Here is a 26,797-nt window from a genome sequence, read left to right on the forward strand (position 1 = left end):
AGTCCTCACTGACCTGCACTGACTATAGATCAGACTTCAACATTAAGATTCTCATCCTTGGATGTTTTCAAATGCCTCTTTCCCTTTACCTCCTTCAGCTTTATAAATCTTCAAAATCTCTACACCCCTCTAGATCTGTCCTTTCTTGCGCTTCCCTGATCCCAATCCAAGCTGTGCTTGCAGCTGCCTTGGCTTTAAACTCTGCAATTCCACCCCTCAATCCTCCTCTTGTTTAAATTCTCCACAAAGCCTTTCTCATTGGTCAAGCTTTTGATTAACTGTCCTAATAGCTCCTAATGTGGCTCAGTTTCAAAGCTGTTTTTATTGATATTTACGTTAAGCACTTTGAGGGGTAGTTTCAGGAAGTACATGTACAGCAGCTAATGAGAGGTAGACAAACCACAGGCTCCCTTCAACTCCCAATGAGTATCCTCTGCTGCAACACCATCAGATGTGAATAAACAATCCATTTAACCCAGTACATGTTGTACCCATAATGCTTAAGTTTATTTGGCGTTTACGTACCAATAAATTGAGGGGAGCGGGAAAAGAAATGGGGAGGCAATGGCCTAGTGATATTATTGCTAGGTTATTAATCCAGAAGCTCAGTTAATGTTCTGGGGACAAAAAGAGAAAATGCTGGAAAAGCTCAGCAGGTCTGGCAGCATCGGTAAGGAGAGAAAAGAGTGGACATGTTCTGAGTCCAGATGACTCTTTGTCAAAACCTGGATCCTAATGTTCTGGGGACCCAGGTGTGAATCCTGGTACAACAGATGGTGGAAACTAAATTCAATCAAAAATGTCTGGAATTAACTGATGACCATAAAACCATTGTCAGAAAAACCCATCTGGTTCACTAATGTCCTTTAGGGGAGGAAATCTGCCGTCCTTACCCGGTCTGGTCTACATGTGACACCACAGCCACAGGAACGTGGTTGAATCTCAACTGCCATTGGGCAACTAAGGATAGGCAGTAAATGCTGGCCAGCCAATGACCCCATGTTCCATGAATGAATAGAGAAAAATCACGTTGAGGTCAGTAGATTCTAATATTTGTATTATTCGCCTACAGGATCCTGTACCACTGTTCATTCATTCCTTTAAATGACCCTTTACAATGAGAGACCTAGGACACTCATACTGTATTCTGATGATACAGAATTCTTTTGCTGGACAAAACACATGGACTTCCTGGGACAACAATGCACCCTGTATAGAAAGCAGCTGCATCTTCTAAGGTTGATGGTAGCAGCACGTACATTCCATACATGTATTTAGCACAGGTGCATACCAACCCAAACAGTGGCGTGGTGGTTTTGTCTTTGGCTAGTAATCCAGAGATCCAGGATAATGGGACCCAGGTTTGAATCCCACCACAGCAGATGGTGATATCTGAATTCAATAAAAATCTGAAATTAAAGGATAATGATGACCACAAAACCATTGTTGACTGTTGTAAAACCAGTATTCGGTTCATTAATCATAGAATGTAGGAGGCCGCCATTTGGCCCATCAAGTCTACACTGACCACAATCCCACCCAGGCCCTATGTCCATATCCCTGAAGCATTTACCCTAGCTAGTCCTCCTGACACTAAGGGGAAATTTAGCATGGCCAAACCAACTAACCCCACACATCTTTGGACTGAGAGAGGAAACTGAAGCACCCGGAGGAAACACGGAGAGAACGTGCAAACTCTACACAGATAGTAACCCAAGCCGGAATTTGTTCCCAAGCCCCTGGTGTTGTGAGGCAATCGTGCTAACCATTGTGCCATCATGCTGCCCTTAATGTCCTTAAGGGAAAGAAATCTGTGGTTGTTACCTGCGTTTGGCCAACCTTGACTCTTAAAAGTGCCTTCAGGGATAAGCAATAAATGCGGCTCAGTAAATAAAAACGGAGATATGCACACAGGTCTCGACATGTATCCAAGGTGCAGTAATGAGGAAAGAGTTGGCATAACTTAAATATCATTTTATTGTTAGGTTTAATAATTAATGGTTTTGCCTGTGACAAGTAGAATACAGAACAAACAACTCCATCACACACGCCTGTGAACACGTGAATACTTGTGCATGTCTGTGTGTCAGTGTATGAATGTTTCTGCGAGAGTGAGAGTTGCTTGGGTGCAATGTCAGAGTAAAATCTGTGTGTGCTGACTTCGTTTACGGATACGAATACCACATTTCACATTTATAACTGCGGAATGAGGTATCTGTCTGTGTCCCAACTGGGTCTAACTTTCCAAACCGGAGTTGAGGTCTGTCCACCACCGGCTGAGTTAAGTATTATCGAGTGACAGTCGATGGGATCTGCAGCTTTACTCAATAACCCACTCAGATCCTCCTCATGGGTAGAAAATACAATTTATTTAGTTATAAAATGTTTACAAATATAACCCTCCCCCCTCCCCCCTCCCCTCTACACCTGTAATACTCAGTGTTTTCCAGGTTTGCTGTCTGCACTGTTGGGACTCAAAGCAAATTCAAATCTCTCAAACTCGCAGTCTCACATTCGAGATTTGAACTTCCGTTTCATTCTTCTTCGGTGAAACACTTGGCAAAAGTGTCAGTCTTTGGTGAGAGCAGCAAGAACCAAATAAGGTGCTGCGTGTTAGAGGGTCGGCTAATCCGGGGAGTTGCACAGCCAGTTAGACGATGACCCCCATCAGATTTACCCGGCGGTTCTGATACCGTTTGGAGATATCGGCCTCGATCTGAAAGAGATAACAAAGCAAAAATAACGCTACACATCATCCCTGTCACACTTGGGGCAGCTCCAAGGTCAGAACATCCTTCTTGGGATCAAAGGACCTTTGCAATAGAATCCCCTACAGTGCAGAATGAGGCCATTCCAGTCTGCACTGACCCACAATACCACCCAGGCCCTATTCCCACAACCCCACATATTTACCCTGCTAGTCCCCCTGACACTAAGGGTCAATTTAGCATGGCCAATCAATCAAGTCTGCACTTCTCTGGAGTGTGGGTAGAAGCCAGAGCACCCAGAGGAAACCCATGCAGACATGGGGAGAACGTGCAAACACCAGACAGACAGTGACCCGAGGCCGGAATTGAACCTGGGTCCCTGGCGCTGTGACCGCTGAGCCACCCCATGGGGCGGCACCCCATGGTCCGCATCCCGCCTGCTACAATTCCCATGGTGGGTGAGACAGTGAAATTCCACTTTGGTGTCAGACACTAATGCTGACACTCGAGCACTGTCACACACTAACAGAGTTAGTTAGAACTTCCTGCTCTTATAGCGTTATGGAATCTTTTACACCGTGCTAATGGGCAGACAAAACCTTTAACATCCCATCTGAATGACAACACCTCTGACTGTGCAGCACTCCTGCTGACCCTGCACTGGAATGTATTTGAGCGCTGAGGTGGGGCTTGAATGTGCAACCTTGTGACTCAAGAGGAAAAGTACTGAGCCATTACTGATACCAGAAATATACATAATCAAACACGTACTCTGATAATTTACTAATATATGACTGGACATGCTAAAAAAAAAACTTACTCACAATTTTCAATCAATCATTCACTTGTAGAGATCCCCACCCCCTCCACTTTCCCAGCCTCAAGTACAATGAGCTTTAACTGTCCAACGCAATCCCATTCACAGTTACTGGCTGCCTGGGTTAATGCAGTGGGTTGAATCTATATGTACAACATACTGAGGTGCTCCATGGATTCTCTCTATGATTCCACAATACCCCAATTCCTCATCGGGGATACCTGGGCATTAAACACTGAAAAGTCAAGTTAAAGTGAAGTTTGATTTATTAGTCACAATACAGCATGATGGCACACTGCTGTCTCACAGCGCAGGGACCTGGGTTCAATTCCCGGCTTGACCCACTGTGTGTGGAGTCTGCGTGTTCTCCCCATGTCTGCATGGGTTTCCTCCGGGTGCTTCGGTTTCCTCTGACAGTCCAAAGATGTGCCAGTTAGGTGCACTGGCCATGCTATATTCTCCCTCAATGTATCTGAACAGGCGCCGGACTGTGGCAACTAGTGGATTTTCACAGTAACTTCATCGCAGTGTTAATGCAAGCCTATTTGTGACACTACTAAATAAACCTTACTTTGCTTTATACAGGTAAGCTCTACATTAACACTGCAATAAAGTTACTGTGAAATTCCCCTAGTCGCTACGGTCTGATACCTGTTTCCGACAATGCACCGGCGTGGCTTCAGGATGTGGGAGGAAACAGAAGCACCCAAGGAAACCCACGCAGACACAGGGAGAATGTGCAAATGCCACACAAACACTGACCCAAGCCAGGAATTGAATGCGGGTCCCTGGCGCTGACAGGCAGCAGTGCTAACCACTGTGTCACCATGCTGCCTATGAACAGGCTGTTATCCAGAAAGAAAACAGAGAAACAAAACTGAGCTCCTGAAAGCCACACTGTCAGAGGGAGGGGCTGAGAAATTCATGGTAACTCAATGACCTTCCAGTCAGAAGCCAATGTGTGCAGCCTGGAGTAAGAAAATCAGAAGCAGGGATCAGTTTTGTTAATTACGTATCAAATTGCTTCCATCTAATGATTGAGAAATATCCCCTCTTGCTCACTCAGATTAAGACAGTCACAATATTTAAAACTGCCCAGACTCTGCGGCACACAGACTGACCTCGATCGCAATGGAAAGACAGACTTGCATTTATATCAAGTCTCTTAGGATCTTAGCCCCAAAGTGCTTTATACTCAGTGAAGTACTTTTTAAACAGTAGTTAAATAATCTTTTGATGCACGAAATTGCTGGCCAATAACAAGCTACCATAAATAATGTGACAACAAACACATAATCTGTGTTAATGATGTTGATTGAGGGTTAAATATTGGCTAGGACATGCGATAATTCAATTTCTCTTCTTTGAGACAGTGCTGTGTGATCTTTCACACACACGAGAGGGCAGATGGAGCACTGGCTTAACAGCAATTTGGGTGGATACCTCTCTCTCGGCTGAGTCAGACAGCCTGCGGATTCCAATCCCACTCCACAGGTTTCAACAGAGCCTCAGCTAACACTCCCAGTGTAGTGTTGAGGGAGCACTGCACTGTTTAAGGAAGGTGCCATGTTTTGGATGAGACATTAAAGCACAGTCCCATCTGTCCTCTCAGATGGCAAGAGCAAGAGGTCCCACAGCACTACTGAGGGAAGAATGGGGGAGTTCTCCCAAACTCTCCTAACCAACAAACATTACAATAGATTATCTGACCTGTTACTGTATGTTTTGCTTGGCTTGCTGTACTTTGCAAGTCAGGGCACTGTGGGATCACAGGATCCACATTTTCTCGTTAGTTTGACAGCAATACAATGTTAATCCTCTCCTGTGTGGCCTTGTGCCAGAGCCAAAAAGACAACATGACCATTGTCACATTGCTATTTCCAGGAGCTTGCTATGCACAAACTGGCTGCTGTGTTTCCTGTGTTGGAACAGTGACTACACCTCATTGGTTAAACAACACTTTGAGACAAGGTTTCGAATATAGAATGTGTGTGGGATTCTTCCGGGTCCAAAGATGTGTTGATTAGTTTGATTGGCCATGCTAAATGCATAGATTTATGGGGACAAGGCAGGTGGTAGGACTGGGTGAGATGCTTTATCGGAGAGTCAGTACAGACCCAATGGGCCAAGTGGCCTCTTTCTGAACAGTGAGGATTCTATGGTACTAAAATATAAATCTCATTGATGACATCCAGTGGCAGGAATAGGGACTGCAACAAATATTTTCATTTTTAATTTGAACCCTGCTCACTGACAAGTGAAATTTCCAGTAAGTTGATGCCTGCACGTGTGTGACACGCGTGCAGTAACATGAGCAACTTACCAGCTTCCGAAGCTCTTTGGTTCTCTGAATTAGAAGGTCTAATTTGGGTTCAAGGGCAGCCTGTTCCTCCAGAGATTGCTGCCGTTTCTTCACCATCAGATGCTGCTTTTCTCCCACTGCTTCAGCCTGTTTCAGTTTCTGTTGCAGGAAGTCAGTCACGCGGTCGATGTATCTGAGACAGTGAAAGGCAGAATCATTAACACATCCCTCAGTTTGCAGCTTCCATTTTGCAATCCTCCCTCCCCAGGTTTTGCTTGTTGTGGGGGGGGGTGGTGGGAGACGGGCGATTGGTAGCGGGATTGTGTGGGGAGAGTTATTTTCACGGGTGCTGGAGGCCTTGGGTTGCTCGCTCAGTGAGATTAGAGAAGGAACATGGACCTATTTAAACATGGGGGCAACATCGTTGATATTCTGTTACTGTGGTAATCTCCTAATTGCTTGCTGGCGTGGTGGCACAATGGTTAGCGCCGCTGCCTCTCAGTGTCAGGGACCCCGGTTCAATTCCAGCTTTGGGGCACTGTCTGGGTGGAGTTTGCACATTCTCCCCGTGTCTGCATGGGTTTCCTCCCACAGTCCAAAGACATAAAGACATGTGGGTTAGATTGATTGGCCGTGCTAAATTAGCTCCAGTGTCAGGGAGCTCAGTAGGGTACATATATTGGGTTACAGGGCCTGGGCGGGATTGTGGTTGGTGTAGACTTGATGGGCCGAATGGCCTCCTTCTGGACTGCTGGGGTTCTGTGATTACCATAAAAGAATGACAAAAGATGGGGCACTAAAACACAATCGGAGGGGAAAGCAATAATGGTGCTTCACAAGAGGATTGAGTTATTTACAGGATAGTCGAACAGAGTTTATCCCAACCTCAAGCTGATGGCAAACACGTTCAGGCTGCAGCTGGAATAGTTCAGGGGAGGGGCAGTTGGGCTGTCATCTCTCTCCAAATTTCGGAAGCTGTGTCTAAGTGTCACATCTTTACTGCTGTTACAATTCACGCTAACGTAACTCAGCACACACCAGGATTAAAACAGAAGCATAAGAAGGCCATTCAGCCCCTCGGGCCTGCTCTGCCATCCAATACAATGACTGACATCATCAAAGATGTGCTGGTTAGGTGGATTGGCCATGCTAAATTGCCCCTTAGTTTGAGGGGGATTTGAAGGGTGAATATGTGGGGATGGGGCCTGAGTGGGATTGTTGCAGGCTTGATGGGCCGGGTAGCCTCCTTCTGCACTGTGGGGATTCAATGATAAAAGGTTAATGGAAATCTCTCCTGAAACTCTTGCTGAGTGGGGTGTGGAGGGAGTGGGGAATGAGTTAATTCAAAATGTTAAGACTGAACTGGATAGGTTTCAAGGATTATGGATCTGGATCTCACTCTGAACAGCAGAGCTGGTTCAAAAGGCTCAATTACTTCCTTCTGTTCCCAAGCAAATCCCAGAGGGAGTAAACTAACATTTCCAAGATTAATTTCAATTGCTAAAACATAGTTAGCATCAAACCTGGGAGAGGCGTGGATCATGAACAGATGCCTCATCTTTACGTTGGTCAATCTCTGGAGGAGATCCTTCACCACTGACAACATGGCAACAATTTTAGCTACATCCTGACTCTGGACAATGGCTGGGGCTGTTTGAAATTGGTTGATGGAGAGAATGTCTGCCTCCTCGTTCATCTCACTGAGTCGCTGGTGCAGGAAGTCCTGTAACTGGGAGGGACAATTAAAAAAATTCAATCAGGAAACCGTGGATGGCAACAAATAAGATCACTAACATCTCAGAACAAAAAGTAGCCAGATGTTTGGCCAACAGTGACTCTGGGAAGTGTTCAATCACACACTGGGGATGGGTTTACTCCACTGATTCCCCCACAGCTCAGGCACCTCCCAACCAGCAGCAATAACCTATTAAATTGGATCATTGGACCAATGCTCCTCACTCAATATGATTGAAATTGTGCCTCGCAGCTACTCTACGCGGACTGGGAGATCCTATCCTCCAGACTCTGTTAGCATTGGCTGGGAAAGCTGCACTGTATCTCAGACCAGGCAACAGCTCACTGCTGGGGCAGATCATGATGTGGAGATGCCGGCGTTGGACTGGGTTAAGCATAGTCAGAAATCTCACAACACCAGGTTAAAATCCAACCTGTTGGACTTGAACCTGGTGTTGTGAGATTTCTTACAGATCATGAAGGCCAAAGGTGACACAGCACAAAACGGCAATCCTCAGACTTGATTCGAGTACAGCTGCTTTATAATTATCTATATATCAGGATGATGCAGAAGGACAAAGCTTTCAACAATCTGGAAACAACATTTAATGGAAACTTCAGATGAGATTTCAAACGGAGGGTTGTTTTGCCCACTCAGATGGATGTAACAGATCTAATCTGAAAAGCAAGGGAGTTAACTTTCCATTTATCTCAAACAACATATAAACTAGGAGGAGCAGAAGTAGGCCACTCAGCCCCTCAATCCTGCTCTCCCATTCAATAAGGCCACAGATGATCTGGTTTTTACCGTGAACCCCACTTCCCTGCCTACCCCCAATAATCTATCACCTCCTTATGGATCAAGAATCTATGTCTGCCTTAAAAATATTCAAAGACTCTGTTTCCACAGCCCTTCAAGGAAGAAAGTTTCAGAGACTCTCAACCCTCAAGAAAGAAATTCTTCACTTCTCTCAAATGGATGACCCCATATTTTTGAACAGTAACCCCTAATTCTAGGTTCTCCGACAAGAAACTATTCTCTCCACATCCACCCTGTCAGTACCCCTCAGAATATGTATCAATACACACCTAACAATGTTTCAGTAAAGGCACATCGAAACAATGTCCAACATTTCCTCATTATATCCCATTCCAGATATTGGTCTAGTAAACCATCTCTGATCTGCTTCCAATGCATTTACATCCTTCCTTAAATACGGAGATAAATACTGTACACAGGACTCAAAATGTGGCTTCACCAATGTCCTATGTAACATTACAAAAACAGCTTATCTGGTCATGTGACACTGCTGCTTGTGGGATCTTGCTGTGTGCAAACTGACGGTCACACTTCCTGCGTTATAACAGTGACTACACTTTAAAAATACCTCACTGGCTGGAGAACACATTGTGACATCTACTGGTTATGAAAGGTGCTAGAGTTCTGAAGCTTCCTTTCTTTCAGAGCATCAAAAGTGTTTCAAAAAAAATAGTAAGCAGTCTGTCAACACCAGGTTAAAGTTCAACAGGTTTATTTGGAATTGTGAACTTTTGGAGTCTTGTTCCTTCACTCACCTGATGAAGGAGCAGCCCTCTAAAAGCTCATGATTTCAAATAAATCTGTTGGACTTTAACCTGGTGTTGTGAGGCCTCTTACTGTGTCCACCCCAGTCCAACACCGGTATCTCTACATCATAAACAAAACACAAACAGAAAATGCTGGAAAACCTCAGCAGGTCTGACAGCATCTGTCAGATGTTTTGTGTCGACATTTTGACTCAGGATGACCCTTCATCAGAACTAGAGGGCGTAAGAAAAGCAATGCTGGTTATTTCAGCAGAGGTGAATTCCTGGTTGATGTTACGGAGAAAAATATACAGACTGCCTGGAGCTGGGATTGTACAAGGGCCATGCTTGCTAGCAGCAATGAACACCAGTACTCGCACCCAGAGGAAACACCAAAGCTGTCTGTAAAACCCATTAGCTGCAACGTAACAGGCTAAGAAATAAAGAGTCACCAGCCTCTGTCCCTGTTCTGTGCTAGGCACTGTGCATTTCAATGGGCAGTGAATTCTACAGGTGGTGTACTGGAGTCTGTGAGTAGGAATAAGAACAAAACCCAATCAGCCAAGGGCTACTCTCCTCTCCAAGGGCCCTTGCTGTCAATTATGTTGTAATTTATGCTTAATGTTTGATGTGTGACATCCGCTTATGGCCATACTTTAACCACAAGCAACTCTATTAGACATCCGAAGGTGGTCAACACAGGAGAAAGGTGGGGATGGGCTGGAGAATGGACAGATATTGCAACTTTGAAAAATAATTTACCCTCGAGCCCCTCACGGTTGCCTGCGTCACAGCGGAACTGCAGGCATTCGCTTACCCCTGTGAACAAATGAACTGAAGGCCATTTAGTCTCTCACGTCTGTTCTATCATTCAAGCACATCATAACTGAACCAGACCAAAATATTAGCTCACTGGAACCACACTGTGGCCAAATGCTGTTCATGCATCCCAGCAGCAAACACGCAGTAATACATTTAACTCCTGATCAATGAATTTTGAACATTTTCCAATCCTAATTCCCTCAAGATGACACCAGAGTGAGGCGACTCCTTGCAAGCTGTGTCCAGCATATCTTCTAATTCTATCTTTTACTGTCATTGTGCTTCTAGAACTTAATTCTAACTCTTTTAAACTCTGTAACAATGCTTTAATGCAATATCTTATAGATTTGGCGAATTTGCATTAAGTTAATCTTTCTCTACACCCTAGCTATGACTGTAACACTATGTTCTGCACTCTCTCATTTCTTTCTCTATGAACGGTATGTTTTGTCTGTATCACATGCAAGAAACAATACTTTTCACCGTAAGTTAATTCATGTGACAATAATAAATCAAATCAAAGTTTTTTTTATTTCAAGCTGGAAAGTACCTCCATGAGTTCATTGATAAACTGGTTTCTTGTTTCTGTATTTTCCAGGATTGTTAGAGCATCATTCCCCTTCGCCACTCTGTCATCGCCTAAAATCACAAGAGAGAATTTCACCCAACTGGGAACAAGTCAGCCTGTGCTTGTAAACTCACTGCTCAGCATCAGATCGGAACATTACTGTCTGAATCCAAGTGTCTTATTCAGATTTACTCAAAATGTAATATTCATGTGATTGGATATTTTGGAATTGAGGCTCAGAGATGATGATAGGTCAACGATCACATCACCTAGAAGCAATATTTCACAAATAGCCCAAATATCATGAATCGTGAAAGCAGATGGAGAGAGTCTGAAAGTCTCTGTGTAAGCTGCAGTACAGATTCCTAACCTGGACATCATTCCGTGAGCAGCACTGCCACCTACTGTCTAAACAAAATAAATTGCTCTTTTCAACACAATATCATATTTATGTTGCTGTTGTATTTATGTAGCGCCCCTCACATCCGCAGGACAATGCTTCATAGCCACACACAGCAATGAGATAAATAGCCAGGCAATTTGTATACAGGTGTTGATTGAGGGACACATATTACTAGAACTAGGGGGCATAGCCTCAAAATAAGGGGGAGCAGATTTAGAACTGAGCTGTGGAGGAACTTCTTCACACAAAGCCTTGTGAACCTGTGGAATTCCCTGCCCAGTGAAGCAGTTGAGGCTACCTCATTGAATGTGGCAAGGGTAGATAAATTTTTGAACAGTAAAGGAATTAAGGGTTATGGTGTGCGAGCAGTTAAGTGGAGCTGAGTCACAAAAAGATCAGCCACGATCTTACTGAATGGCGGAGAAGGCTCGAGGGGCCAGATGGCCTACTCCTGCTCCTAGTTCTTATGTTCTTATTACCCAGGATACTGGAGAGAGCTCACCTGCTTTTCTTCGCAATTGGAATCTTTTATTTCCACCTTGAGGGGACAGACAGGGTCTTGGTTTAACAACTCGACTAAAAGGTAGCACCTCTGCCAGTGCAGCACCGTAAGAAGTCTGACAACACCAGGTTTAAGTCCAACCGATTTATTTGATAGTAAACTCACAAGCTTTCGAGGTTTCCTCGGCACTCCCTCAGTGCTACATTGGGAGTGCCAGCCTAGCTGGAATGGGACTTGAACCCACACCCCTTTGATTTTGAGGCAAGAATATTGCCCACTGAGACTGACAACCTATCAGGAGAACTAAAGCCAATTGAGAGAAATACTGGTCATTTAGGTGTGGAAGTTATTTAAGAATTTATCACCAAGTTTAAGTAGACAAGTAATTTTTACAAGTTTTAACAAAGAGAACAGTGCAGCACAGGAACAGGCCTTTCGTCCCTCCAAACCTGCACCGATCACGATGCCCTAACTAAACAAAAACCTCCTGCCCTTACCCGGTCCATATCCCCCTATTCCACTCCTATTTACGCACCCATCCAGATGCCTCTTAAATGTTGCTAATGTGCCTGCTACTATCACCTCTTCTGGCAGCACGTTCCAGGCACCCACCAGTCTCTGCGTGAAAACTTCCCCCACACATCTCCCTTAAAAACTTTCCCTCTCACCTTGAGCCTGTAATTGACACTTCCACCTTGGAAAGAAGCCTCTGACTATCCCTGATGTCTGTGCCCCTCATAATTTTGTAAACCTCTATCAGGTCTCCCCTCCTTTCTCATTGACAGGAATTTAAAATCAAACTCATCAAAACCATCCAAACCTATAACTGATCTCAGGGTATGGGCCCATCATTGTACATACATCAGAATTATTATATTACAGAATTGAAACTTTACTGGACAAAATGACGCCTAGGTGAGTTACAGGCTGGAATTTACTCGAGGGCTTGGATGAGTTCCATATAGAAAACACCTGGGGCTGAGTTGCAAGCTGGAATTTAATCATTCTAACCTCAAAAGATCTTGGAAATCCACAAGATTAGATGACTAGATCACAACTTAACCTCCTGCTCATGTATGTACCATGTATCAGTGGAAGGTATGTAAAAGATTACCTTCACAGCCAGACTCCTCCACACTGATCTCCACCACAGCACTAGTGTTTTCTCCCCAGTCGATCACATCAGCTCCCTGTTTCTCACCGTTCACCTTGGGAGGAAATACAAAGTAAAATGACCAAGACCTGCAGAAAACAACATCAGGACAGGAGGATGGATCTGAGATTTGGGGATTTACCTCAGTATTCTCTTCCACTGTGATTCCCCAATCAATTTCATCTGATTGGTCAATTCCAGACATGGCATCATCCCCCCAGTCAATCTGGAACACAGATCACAGCACGGAGTAAACTGAAGATCAGATAGTGCAGCAAACAGCAGCCTTGGCACTCATTCTCCTCAACTGGTTAGGGCAAGTCACAATAAAACCAAGATGTGCGATACAAGGCAGGGTTTGTGGAGTGAATCTTAGACCTTGGCATATTCCTGCCATGTGCCTCCCACAGTACTGAGTGAGCAGGAAGTAAAGCAAGTTCCTATTCAATCTCAGTGATGGTGGCAACATTGACCATGTGCTTTTCAGAGCACTGCATTATAAGATAATGTAGACTAAGAATACAGGATGACTGGAAATCATTAAAGCCTCAAGTTATTTTGTAGTTTTAATTTTTTGTTTAAAACTCTGTAAACACTAATAAAATAGAAAAAATAGATTTACTGATGACCATTTCAATATGGCCGGAACCATCTCCTGATGTCCCGCTAATCGGAGTGTCAGGGAGGAGTGCTGATGTGGGCAGTAAACCTAACTGTGGATGGATAATCAACAAGGCGAGTGGCTGCTCAAAGATTCAGCATTGAAAGGGTTAAGAGAGTGGGCTTGTCACACTCACCGTGTCTGTTGCTTGTTGTGTCCCCACATTCTCCGAGCTAACTGGCCGCTCAATGACCAATGGTACCTGTCCAGTCCTCCATTCATAAACTGTTGTGTTTCCTTTGAGTTGAACATGTTTCAGTAATGGAACAACAGCCTCAGAGACACTGCCAACCACAACACAGAGGGATTAATCAGCAGCAAAACACACGGAACACAGACTGAAGCGGGATGGTGAGGAAGGAAGGAAGGAAGGGAGCAAAATCCCCAGGCTGCCTGGGGCTGGTCTGATGGACCAACGGGTCTCTTCCTGCCCCACAATTTACAACAAGACAAAACTCTGCTTTAACAGAAGTGTCTTAACAATCATCCTTTGGACCAATGAAGCAACAGCCAACAGCAAGGTTGGCAAAATCTTACAATTCAATGAATTTATTTTGTGGTCATGGTCTTTTCCTCTTCCCTCCTGTCCTCAAGGAGACACAACAGACGCTCTGTGCTGTGAGCTCCATGAACACCTACAGGACGTGTCCCTAGCTGCCTCACTGGATCTCACACAGCACAGAAACAGGCAATTTGGCCAGTCAGTACGTGCTGGTGTTTATGTTCTACCCAAGGCTCCTCCCATCTTTTCTCATCCAAGTCAATCACTGTAACCACCCATCTCCTTCTCCCTCATTCCCTTGTTTATTTTCCCCTGAAATATATCTATTCGATTTGCTTCAATCATTCTCACTATTCCCTGGGAATCAGACCCCATCCTTGGCACCCTCCACAGGCACATCTACAACTACGGAGCAGAATCAGCACCGTTAAAACACGGGCAGCATTCGAGCGCTGCAGCAATTGCACAGAAACTAAAGGGGAGTATTTAATTGCAAGAGGATTTGAATACAGGAGTAAGAAGTCTTGCTGCAATTGTACAGGGCCTTGAAGTATTGTGCAGAGTTTACCCAAAGAAGGATATTCTTGCCAGAGAGGGAGTACAACAAAGGCTCATCAGAATGATCCTTGGGATTGGGATTGTCCTACGAGGAGAGATTGAGGAGACCTGGACTATATTCTCTAGAGTTTAAAGGAATGAGAGATGATCTCATTCAAATATACAAAATTCAACAGGACAGATATAGGAAGGATATTTCCCTGGGTTGGGGGTCTGGAACTGGGGATCAAATTGCAGGATAAGGGATAGGTCACTTAGAACTGATACGAGGAGGACTTTCTTCACTCACAAGGTGGTGAATCTTTGGAATTCTCTGCATCAGAGTGCAGTAGAGGCACTGTCACTAAGACGGCAATAACAGACTTCTAGATACTAAAGATATCAAAAGATATGGAGATAGTGCAGAAAAATGGTGTTGAGATAGATCAGCCAGGATCTAACAGAATATGGCAGAGCAAACTCGAAGGGCCAAATGGCCTGCTCATTCTATTTCTATTTCCTATGTTCAGATTCAATCCCTCGAGCATGTTTCACCATTCAATCATTTAATCTGCATCTCAATTCCACCAACTCACTTTGATTCCAGAACCCTCAAATGTCTAGCAGTAAAACAATCCGGGAATTTTTACTCCCTAAACATTCCGACATTGAAGTTTGTTTATTAGTGTCACAAGTAGGTTTACATTAACGCTGCAAATGAAGTAACTGTGAAAATCCTCTATTCACCTGTTTGGGTACACTGAGGGAGAATTTAGCATGGTCAATTCAGCTAACCGCACATCCTTGGACTGTGGAAGGAAACTGGAGCACCCAGAGGAAACCCACGCAGACACAGGGAGAATGTGCAAACTCCACAAGACAGTGACTCAAGCCAGGAATTGAATCCAGGTCCCTAGTGCTGTGAGGCAGCAATGCTAACCACTGTGCTACCTTGCCATTACACCTGAGCAGCCTCTCTCTAACTTTAAATTTTACCCCCTTGTTCTGGACTTTCCCCAACAAAGGAAATGGTTTCTCTCTATCTTTTCTTAATTATTTTGCGGGACGTGGGTGTCGCTGGTTGGGCCAACATTTATTGCCACATCGGGGAAGGAAGGCAGATGTTCTAAAGGGCATTTGAACCAAATGAGATTTTGCAATAATTAACGACAGTTCCACGGTCACCATTACTGATGGTAAGATTTATATTCCACATTTTATTCACTGAATCTAAATGTCACCAGCTGCCATGCTGGGGCTTGGATATGTGTCGCCAGAGTGATTACTAGCCCAGTGACACGGTGGCACAGTGGTTAGCACTGCTGCCTCACAGAGCCAGGGACCTGGGTTTGATTCCCAGCTTGGGTCACTGTCTGTGTGGAGTCTGTACACTCTCCCCATGTCTGGGTGCTCCGGTTTCCTCTCACAATCCGAAAGACGTGCTGGTTAGGGTGCATTGGCCGTGCTAAATTGTCCCTCAGTGTACCCGAACAGGCACCGGAGTGTGGCGACTAGGGGATTTTCACAGAAACTTCATTGCAGTGTTAATGTCAGCCTTACTTGTGACAGTAATAAACTTAAAAACATTACCACTCTGCCACCATCACTTCCAGCCCCACCCCATCCCTTTGGGAAGTACGGAGTGACAAGGGGATTGGCTGCTCAGGAAGCTCCACCCAGTGGCAGAAGTGTGCAGCTGCAGTTTTGACAGCTCTCCACAGAGCAGCCATCCACCCCAGTAAGACACTGTGCCAAAGGTGGGCTGGACTTCTTTATCACTGAGTGACTCTTGTTGACCCACTTTAATCAAAGTCTGGTGGGTATATTCCAACTCCAATGCTTCCTGCCATATCCTTACCTGCCACACACAAACTCCACACAGGCTCCATACAGATCCAGGGCATCGGTCAGATTCCTGGTTCCCTCAGCTATACCATCGAGACCAGATGGGAGGTCACTGCACAGGGACAGCAGCTCCTGCTGAACATTATTCCCCTGAGGGGTAACACAGAAACTTCTGTCACATAACCAGAGCAGAATGCTCGACAGCCTTTGTCGCATTTTTGGGAGGGAGGTTACTTAAAGGGGGAACACGATGAGCTGGGGTTCAGATATAAATCCTTGAAGGTGGCACGACAGGTTGATAAATTTCTGAAAGCATGTACAGGATATGCTTGGTTAAACATTAAGATGTGAAGTGGAATGTTCCCGTCCCGCCCACTGCAAGAATCCTAGCGGCTGGGACACAGATCCTGCCGGTCAGTTTACTTTGGGTAGGATTTTCTGGCTATGGGTGAACGCAGCTGGGAAATCCCATCCCTAGTCTCTACAACACTGAAAGAGGCTACGTGACCCACATGGTCTACGCTGGTGTCTATGCTCCAGGCTCCCATCCCATCATATACATCATTCTATTGCTTTTTCTAATGTTTATTTAGCTTCACTTTCAATGTAGCGATGCTGTTCACACTAACCACTCCTCCTAGTAGCAAGTTCCACGTGCTAACCAGTCTCTGGATAAAGGATTTTATAAACACAATAGATACATGAAGCACAAAAACAAGTAAGTTATGCAAAACCTTCAAAAATCACAGAAATTTGGCATGTCAGCTATGACAGTCACCAACTTTTACAGATGCACCATCGAAAGCACTCTTTCTGGTTGTATCACAGATTGGTATGGGCTCCTGCTCTGCCCAAGACTGCAAAAAACTGCAAAAGGTCATGAATGGAGCCCAGTCCATCACACAAACCAGCCTCCCATCCATTGACTCTGTCTACACTTCCCACTGCCTCAGCAAAGCAGCCAGCATAATTAAGGACCCCATACACCTTGGACATTCTCCCTCTTCCATCGAGGAAAAGATATAAAAGTCTGAGGACACGTACCAACCAACTCTTCCCTGCTGTCATCAGGCTTTTGAATGGACCTACCTCGCATTAAGTTGATCTTTCTCTACACCCTAGCTGTGACTGTAACACTACATTCTGCACTCTCTCCTTTCCTCCTCTATGAACACGACAGAACATAGAACATTACAGCGCAGTACAGGCCCTTCGGCCCTCGATGTTGCACCGACCAGTGGAACCAATCTGACCCTCTAACCTAAACTATTCCAATATTATCCATATGCCTGATTGTCTGTGTAGCGCACAAGAAACAATACTTTTCACTGTATACTAATACATGTGACAATAATAAATCAAATCAAGTTAGGTTAGCCAGGACATCATGCTTCAGAAAAAATGTCAAAGATTATGCAGAGGGTACAAGAGGAGGTTGACCAGAATGGTACCAGCTGGAGACTGGGATTGCTCTCCTTACAGCAGAGATGGTTAAGATGAGGTTTAATGGAGGCACTCAACATCATGAAGGGTTTTGACAGTTTTCCTGATTTTTTTTCCAGGTAGGAGGGGTGGTAACCAGAAGGACAAAGATTTAAGGTAATTGGTCAGGGAGGAAATGATTGGAGTTTGTAGAGAGCAGTTCTGACCTTGGAATGCATAAAAGAGAGATGAAAATCAACTTCTATGAGGAGAGGCTGAATAAACTGGGCTTGTACTCGTTAGAGTTTAGAAGAATGAGGGGAGATCTCATTGAGACGTATAAGATGATGAATGGGATGGATAGGATAGAGGTGGAGAGACTCTTCCCGCTCAAAAAAGACAGTAGGACTAGGGGGCACAGCCTCAAGATAAAAGGGGGGCGGTTTAGAACGGAGTTGAGGAGGAACTTCTTCACTCAAAGGGTGGTGAATCTCTGGAATTCTCTGCCCGTTGAAGTGGTGAAGGCTGCCTCGCTAAATATTTTTAAGATGCGGGTTGATGGGTTTTTGATAAGAGAGGGGATTAAGGGTTATGGGGAGAAAGCGGGCAAGTGGAACTGAGCAGCGACAGATCAGCCATGATCTTATTGAATGGCGGGGCAGGCTCGAAGGGCTAGGTGGCCTACTCCTGCTCCTATTTCTTATGTTCTTAACTGTGGATTTCAAAAATAACTGATCTTTAGTTAAAATTTGCAACGAGATCTCTGGAGAAAAAGCAGAGAGTGTGACAGATTGAATAGCACTTCCAGACAGCATGGATATGATCTGGTGGACAGAATAATTCATTTTGTTCTTGAATTCTCCTGATCTGCTCCTTTCGCCATTGCTGGGCAGGAGCACAACTCTCATAATATGATCCTGGGGTCAGATAAGATTCAAGAGTCCAAACATCTAGCTATCCGGTGCCACTACCTCAACCAACTCACAGCCTATGACCGAAATCGAGTAGAAAACTCAAATAGTTTTAGTTTGGGTTGAGGACTGTCTCTTGGTTGCCCGAATGCTGTTTAGCTCCGTGTAGAGACCATGGAATTTCACAGTATGTATCCCAACGGCTATCAAAGCCAAAACATCCAACGTATAGCTACATTCTGGCTTTCCAACGGCTGGTTGCTGTCATCAAATTGTTTTGCTAGAATTATAACTTATCAAGAGCACAGACGTGGACTCACCGTTATTCCAAACTGCCTGCAGGATATGAAGAATTTCTCCCTTAAGGCTGCTGCATTGTTGATATAATCCAGCTCCTTGCGGCTATATTCCTGCTGCAGCTGCTGGCATTTACTGATTTGCTTCTTCAGGGACGGGATTTCATAATTCACATTTCGCACTAGGAGACTGGAGAGTTCAGCTGTTGTAAAAAGCAACAGGAAACACGTCTGTGAGGAATGAGGGCGAACAAAATCACAACCACAGGCAGAGAGATTTCCTCACACTCCCATTGCATTTAAGGGGACTATACCCATCTAGAAAGACTCAGACTGGGATCTTTGTTCTAGAATAAAGACTAAGGGGTTATCTGAAAGAGGGTCTCTAAAATTTTAAATTTAAAACGTTTCACAGGGCCGACACAGATGTTTCCACATGTGGAGGAAACCAAAACTAGGGGTCATAAATATATCATAAACACTAATAAATCCAAGAAGTTCAGAAGAAACATCTTTACCCAAAGTGACGAGGATTTGGAACATGTAGTTCCTGGAGGGAGTGTTGTCTCAGATTATTTTTGTGATGCATTCTCACTGGGACACACTGAAATAATTCCACATTTGTCTTTAGCAATCTTCATGGAGCTGGTTAGAGTGAATACAGTGCAGACCACCAACTGGTCCTGGCCCAAAATGTAATTGAGAAGCCTGCCATGCTACAGGCATCAACCATCCCAGATTTCCATATTGATGGAGGCCAACTGGCCACATCCAGGATGCAATCTTCTTATACAAACTGGTCACACTGTAATTCCAACCTCTCATCAATGCAGTGTAACAGGTTTACATGGGAAACTACAATTATAAACCTGAACAGAGGGCATTATGCCAGAAGCAACATTTTTCATCCATCATTACATATACTGCAAGGAATTTTAGATCAACTGTTTAAACACGCAGTGCTTCCTCAGCACCACACTGGAGTCAACTGAGCAGATGGGCTCGAGTCTCAGTGACTGAGATCAGTTTGGCACCCACAGCTGACAGCGAGGCGTCAGGATGGGCTTGGTTTTAATGAATTTATAGTAAAATTGATTTGATTTATTGTTGTCACATGTATTAGCATACAGTGAAAAGTATTATTTCTTGTGTGCTTTACAAAGCATACCGTTCATAGAAAAGGAAACAACGGGTGCAGACTGTAGTGTTACAGTTATAGCTGGGGTGTAGAGAAAGTTCAACTTAATGCGAGGTAGGTAGGTCCATTCAAAAATCTGACAGCAGCAGGGAAGAAGCTGTTCTTGAGTCGGTTGGTACGTGATCTCAGACTTTTTTATCTTTTTCCCAACGGAAGAAGGTGAAGAGAGAATGTCTGGAATGTGTGGGCTCCTTAATTATGCTGGTTGCTTTGCTGAGGCAGCTGGAAGTGTAGACAGAGTCAATGGATGTGAGGCTGGTTTGTGTGATGGATTGGGCTACATTCACAACCTTTTGTAGATTCTTGCGGTCTTGGGCAGAGCAGGGACTATACCCTAGTAAGATAAAATAAAAGCAAACTAGCTTCCTTACCTAGATAGGTGTTGTCTTTTTCATATAGACCCACTATTTCCTGCCAATCCTGTAGCAACAAGGTGAAGAAAAGGGCTAACTTTAGATCTTTAAAGAGAAAAAGCCAGAAGGAACTGTGTCAAATTTGGAAAAAATTTACCTTCATTCTCTGAGAGGAATAGCTACCAAAAATATTCTTTGTGGAAGCTTCTGTCCTCCTGAGGATCTCTACAATTCTCAGGCAATGGAAATAATGGATATCTGGAGAAGAGGGCAAATTATCAGTCCACAGAAAAGGAATGTCACATTGATAAAAAACCACAACTGCCTGATTTCCATCAAATGCCATTTGATTAGCCATAAATTTCCAATCTCTCAACCATACTTGTGAGGTCTTTGAGAAAAATTGTTACAAAAACAACATGAATTTAGCATCAGTAACAAGTAAGACGCTTGAAGGCACTTCACAGGAATGTTATTAAACAGAACACAGAATGGCTATTTGGACAGCTGAACAAAATATTAACCAAAGTGTTATTTTTTAAGTAGTGACCTAAAGAAGAGAACAGCAGTGAGAGATGGAGAAGTTTAGAGGGGGAAATTCCAGAGACCAGGGCCGAGGCAGCTGGAAGCATGGCCACCAATGGGGAAAGTGATTAAATCATCCAGGATGCACCAAAAAATCAATTTCAGAACTGCAGACATTCCGGGGAGTTGTGATGCAGGAGGAAGTGACAGAGATAGGGAGGAGGAAACCAGGGAAGAATTTGAAAAGTGGGGGAAAGGGGTAACGGGTGTACAGAATTAAATCAAAAACTTAGATGCTTTTAATCTAGATTTCCCTTAAGTACATGAGGGAGAAGGGAATGGAAATGCATGCTGATGGAGATGAAGTCAAGTGGGAAATGGGAGTATAAACATGAGCATGATGGATCTGTTGTGTCGAATGGTTTGTTTTTGTGCTGCAGGCTCAGTTTATAACAGAACTGTCCTCTGCTCAATGTGCACTGCTCCTGGACTAGAATCACAGAATTCCCACTGTGCAGAAGGAGGCCATTCAGCCCATCGAGCCTGCACGGAGAACAATCCCACCCAGGCCCTATCTCCGTAACCCCACTAATGCCAAGTTAACTATGAATCATGTTTAGACACACAGGCTTCCAGGGTTAGATACAGCAGAAATGGAACTAACATGATCCTGACAGGAGCTGTTTGATCTCCTCATTTTCCGGCATATCCTGGATCGCGCTGTTGATTTTTTCACGAATTACCAGCACCGAGTTCTGCCACTTCAGCTTGCAATGCCTCCTATCCACCAGCCAGTCTGCGAGAGACGGGGGACAAAATACTCGGGTGAGGCACGTCATGAATATTCAGGAAACACGATTACAGCAATTCCATTTCTTTGTGATGCACAGAGGTGAATCTCTACCTTCCACTCTGCGCTACACATTGTTTTCTGACAAGAAGGTACCCCACAAAACCTGGGCTGACACTCCAGTGGACACGCCCTCAATACTGCACTGCTGTCTTCCAGATGTGACTATAAACAGGGACCACACCTGCCCTCTCAGGCAGGCCAAAAGGACCCCATGGATTTGTTTTGAAGCACAGCAGAGTTCTCTCCAGTCACTATTTATCCTTAATCAATATCACTTAAAAAGCAGATGATATCATTGGTGCTTGTGGGATCTTGCTGTGGGCGAATAGCTGCTGAGATTCTATATTACAACAATTATTCACAAAGCAACTGTGCTATCCAGAGCTCAGTCACAGCAGGATACTCCCAGGAGGACAGCAGAAACACTTTAGGGTTGCCCTCAAAGCATGTCTGAAAGTAAACATCCCCAACGATTCACAGGAGACCCTGGCTTCTAACTGACCAAAATGCAGAAGACTTATTCAGGAAAGCACCAAACAAACCGAGAGACTTTGTGGAGAACGTGCAGAGGTGAAGTTGAGAGATGGGAGGAAGCAAAAACCTTCAAACAACCCGTCTACCCAACGCTGCAAACACCGCCTGCCCCTCATGTGGAAGAGTCGGCAGATCATACATTGTAATTATCAACCAACTCAGAGCCCATCGAAGCAGAGAGGAGGCAAACATCCCTAATCTGCGGGACTGTCCAAGAGAGACAGCAGGGAACTACACTTCGAGAAGTACTTCATTGGCTGCAATTTAGGATGTCCTGAGGGTGTGAATTATGCTACATAAATACAAATGTCTTTCCTGCTTTCAGAATGTTCTCAAGTTTATTTATTGGTCACAAGGCAATGAAGTTACTGTGAAATTCTGCTGGTTGCCACACTCCGGCGCCTGTTCAGGTCAATGCACCTAACCAGCCGACTGTGGGAGGAAACCCATGCAGACATGGGGAGAACATGCAAACTCCACACTAACTGCTGGGCCACCAATGGGGAACTACTGGACAGGACTGAGCAAGATGGGAGTGACCTCCACCCCTGCCCCTTCAACCCCCCTGATGGCAGGAATCACCTTGTCCATCACTCTGGTCCCTCAGTAAAGATTTCACAAAGATCAGGGAGGAGGGAAGATCAGTCACCGGGTGCTGCAATGACTCAGAAATTAATGCAGTTTCATTTAAAAAAACGGAAACTTCATTGTTTCATATACTTAAAAAAGGATCAAGTTATTACCAACTCTCAGACTTTTCAAAGGGACTGTTTTGCTAGAATCGTCATTCAGTCTCATTGCAACAGAAACACAGCCTTACAGTTCCAGGGATTCTGAGTATCGAACACTGACTTGTCCTCTTTATAATGTTCCAAAATGCAGCAATTGACTCCCATTCACCAGCTCCTTCTTGGTGCTTACTGCAGCACCCTGATCCCTGATAGCGATTCAGGGAATGTTTTATCCAATTATGGACATCCTTTCCAACAGCAGTGGGAGCATGGGAGTATCAGTCTTGGACTTTATAGCTTCTGCAATACTGAAGGGATGGCCTTCAACTTTTTTTTCATGTACTTCCGTGATTTCCTCAAACACACTTAGTTTATACTAATTTTCTCTCTGTATCTTTATTCTTGTTCACTACAGTAGTACAAATAAAAAGTCCTGTTTACCCACCAGCCACTCACATTGATTTCCAGTTTGGTAAAACCTGCTGTTAATGCACTCACTCCAGAGTGGGTTTGAACCCACAACCTTCTGATCTTGAGGTGAGATGCAGTATGACAAAGGACGTGGGTTCTGAGTTGGTTGATAATTGCAATGTGTGATCTGCAGACTCTTCCAAATAAGGGGCAGATGGTCTCAAGTTTTTTCAGCTGACTCTGGGCAATGCTACAATCATTGGCAAAAGAAGCAGAGGTGAGATGAGGGTGATGGTGTGGAATGTGCTGTCTGGGAGGGTGGTAGAGGCAAGTTGCCTCACATCCTCTCTCTGCTTTGATAACATTCAGGGAGCTATGGGCCAAGTGCTGGCAGATGGGATTAGGGGGAGTTCAGGTGTTTCTGATGTGTTGGCATGGATTGATGGGCTGAAGGTCCTCTTTTGCACTGTATGATTCTATGAATTGTATTTTTGAGTAAGTTCTGGAATGCGCTGCCTGAAAGGGTAAACAGCCAATGATAACTTTCAAACTAAATTGGCCAAATTTTGGAAACAAAATCATTTGCAGGAATTGCGGAGGGACTGAAACCAATCAGATTGCTCTTTGAAACAGCTGGCATATGGAAGATGGGCCAAATGGCCACATTTGGTGGTGTTCCATTCTGTTAACAATTCACCAGTGCAGAAACTTACCTAGGAGCTTCTTGGTCTGGATGTCAATTGGCCATTTCCTTTGCTCCTGTAAAGAAAACAAATACAACCTTAAACTTGATGAAAATGGGAACAAGTTGTTTGTGCAGCAGCTCCCACACAGTGGCAAAAGTGGGGAAAGAAAAGCCAGTCAGATGGAGCTACAGTAAAAAGGGCTTTGAGGCTATGGAGGGAGGATACAAAGAGCACATTCTATCGTAGGGACTGCAGCTGCTGCAGGAAGTGTGTGTAAAGCAGATGGAGCTGGGAGCAAGGAGAGGTTAATGTGGGAGGTTCAGACTAACAAGAAGAAAAGCAATGGCAGGGGTAGTCCCTGAGCAAGGAGGAGTTTGAGAAGGATACACAAGTGACAGGAGCCCGGGGCCAAGACAGACTGGAGAGATTCAGCATTACTTTCAGTTTGTGGCCAAATATTAGCAGTAGATTCTCGACACCAGCTCCTTTCCTAAGACAGTGCTCGCAGCAAACAGAAGACAGCTTCATCCCATTCGATATTCTTGTGTTGGGCACGTCCTGGCTCAGAAGACGTCATTCAGACACTGTCACACGGTGAGCGTTACCAGCCTTGGACTGTAACACTCAGTTAACATGGCCCAGCTTGGATCCTGTTGCTCTGACAGTGCCCTGTTAACCCCTCTCCAATGCTGTCACTTGGACAGGGTTCTGTCTTACACCTGGCTATGATCTTCTCATTTGGACAGTGCTCACTTGCATCCCAGCTCCGATGCTGTCTTGCAAAGTGCCCTCGCACCATCCACCGACTCAAAGCCTGTTGCTTGGACAGTGGAGTCTGTTCTTGGATACTGACACTCAGCCAGTGTTTCCTCACACCAACTGCCTCAGAACCTGTCACTAACATTATCCAAGGTCTTGGTCGTCTTCGCACTGTCGCTGACACACCCTGGGCAAGGACACACCCACGTTGACAGCGCCCCCACCCAGCTGCAAGCACGGCACAGACACTGTCGCTCGGTCAGGGCCCCCTCACGCCCGCTGCGCGGACACTGTCCAATGGGACAGGGCCTGCCTGCTGCCCGCTCGGACAGGGCCCGCCCGCACCCACGCCCACTCCCGCTCGGACAGGGCCCCCTCGCGCCCGCCCACGGACACTGTCCAATGGGACAGGGCCTGCCTGTCGCCCGCTCGGACAGGCACACCCGTGCCTGCCCTGACAGGGCACACCCACGCCCGCTACCCGCTCAGACAGGGTCCGCTGCCTGCGCCCGCCGCCCATTCGGACAGGGCCCACCCACCCGCACCCGCCGCCCGCTCGGACAGTGCCCGCCCGTGCTCGTCGTCCGCTTGGACAGGGCCCGCCCGCTGCCCTCTCACTGTCCGCTCAGACAGGGCCCACCGTCTGCTTGGACAGGGCCCGCTTGCACCCACCGTGCGGACACTATCCAATGGGACAGGGCCCGCTCACATCCACAGCTCAGGTGCTGTCCGCTTGGACAGGACCGGGCAGTGCCCGCAGCATAGGCACTGTCTCTCAGACAGCATGATGTGGGAATGCCGGCGTTGGACTGGCGTAAACACAGTAAAAAGTCTGACAACACCAGGTTTTAGTCCAACCGATTTATTTGATAATAGACTCACAAGCTTTTGAGGGGACTGCCTCTTCGTCAGGTGAATGGAGAGTTCTGGCCTCAGACAGAGCATATAAAGCACAGACAGTTTAGAGATTACTGATTAAAATGCGAATCCTTACACCTAACCTGCTGTTCAAGACCTGAAGTGGCTGACAATGTGAGTGGAAGGAGCACTGATCACAGGTTACAGAGATGTGTATTGTCTCCAGACAGTACAGTAAGTGAGGTTTTGCAAACCCAGGCAAGTCACGGGGGTTACAGATAGTGCGACATGAACCCAAGATCCCTGTTGAGACCGTCCTCATGTGTGCGGAACTTGGCTATCACTGAGGACGGTCTCAACAGGGATCTTGGGTTCATGTCGCACTATCTGTAACCCCTGTGACTTGCCTGGGTTTGCAAAACCTCACTTACTGTACTGTCTGGAGACAATACACATCTCTTTAAACTGTGATCAGTGCTCCTTCCACTCACATTGTCAGCCACTTCAGGTCTTGAACAGCAGGTTAGGTGTAAGGATTCGCATTTTAATCAGTAATCTCTAAACTATCTGTGCTTTATATGCTCTGTCTGAGGCCAGAACTCTCCATTCACCTGACGAAGAGGCTGTCCCCTCAAAAGCTTGTGAGTCTATTATCAAATAAATCGGTTGGACTAAAACCTGGTGTTGTCAGACTTTTTACTGTCTCAGACAGCACCCATTTGCACCCACACACAGGCACCATCACTCAGACAGTGTCTGGTCGCACCCATGACACGGGTAGTGTCGCTCGGACAGTGACCACACAGGCACTGACAGCCTGGTCACTGCCCCCCCGGACACTGCCCTGTTTTGCACCGACACAGGGGCCGTGCTGACCCGGTCAGTGCCGCCGCTGCCGTTTGGTGTTGATGATGATGTCAGAGCCGCTTTTGTTTCGTGTCTCTGACGTCCCCAAAACACATCCCGGGCCCCGGACAGCCGGACACCCCGCCTCGGGCGCCGCCGCCCTGCCCCCTTTCCCGGACAGCCAGCCCCCTCCTCAGCCATCGGACACCGGGCACCCGTCCCCGTCCCTTCCCCCATCTTTCATCCCAGCCTCTCACCTCCATCTTGCTCCAGCCCCGCCTCCGTCACGTGTCC

At 45.6% G+C, this 26,797-nt stretch overlaps 1 protein-coding gene across 1 annotated transcript; it reads right to left on the reverse strand.

Annotated features, from left to right (window-relative positions):
• Positions 1 to 1,968: 1,968 nt before the first annotated feature.
• cdk5rap3 (CDK5 regulatory subunit associated protein 3) lies at positions 1,969 to 26,797 on the reverse strand. Its single transcript, XM_080213660.1, has 14 exons — positions 26,761 to 26,797; positions 24,068 to 24,113; positions 21,490 to 21,621; positions 20,458 to 20,558; positions 20,319 to 20,367; positions 18,774 to 18,952; positions 16,134 to 16,270; positions 13,373 to 13,520; positions 12,718 to 12,801; positions 12,537 to 12,630; positions 10,500 to 10,588; positions 7,351 to 7,556; positions 5,849 to 6,020; positions 1,969 to 2,716 (listed from the first exon to the last, which is right to left on the reverse strand). The coding sequence occupies exons 1-14, from the start codon at positions 26,764 to 26,766 to the stop codon at positions 2,651 to 2,653; spliced, it is 1,509 nt and encodes a 502-aa protein (XP_080069786.1). The 5' UTR covers positions 26,767 to 26,797; the 3' UTR covers positions 1,969 to 2,650.

Source organism: Carcharhinus amblyrhynchos, chromosome 27, assembly GCF_965287045.1.
Source record: "Carcharhinus amblyrhynchos chromosome 27, sCarAmb.v2.hapA, whole genome shotgun sequence".
NCBI classification, from domain to species: domain Eukaryota; kingdom Metazoa; phylum Chordata; class Chondrichthyes; order Carcharhiniformes; family Carcharhinidae; genus Carcharhinus; species Carcharhinus amblyrhynchos.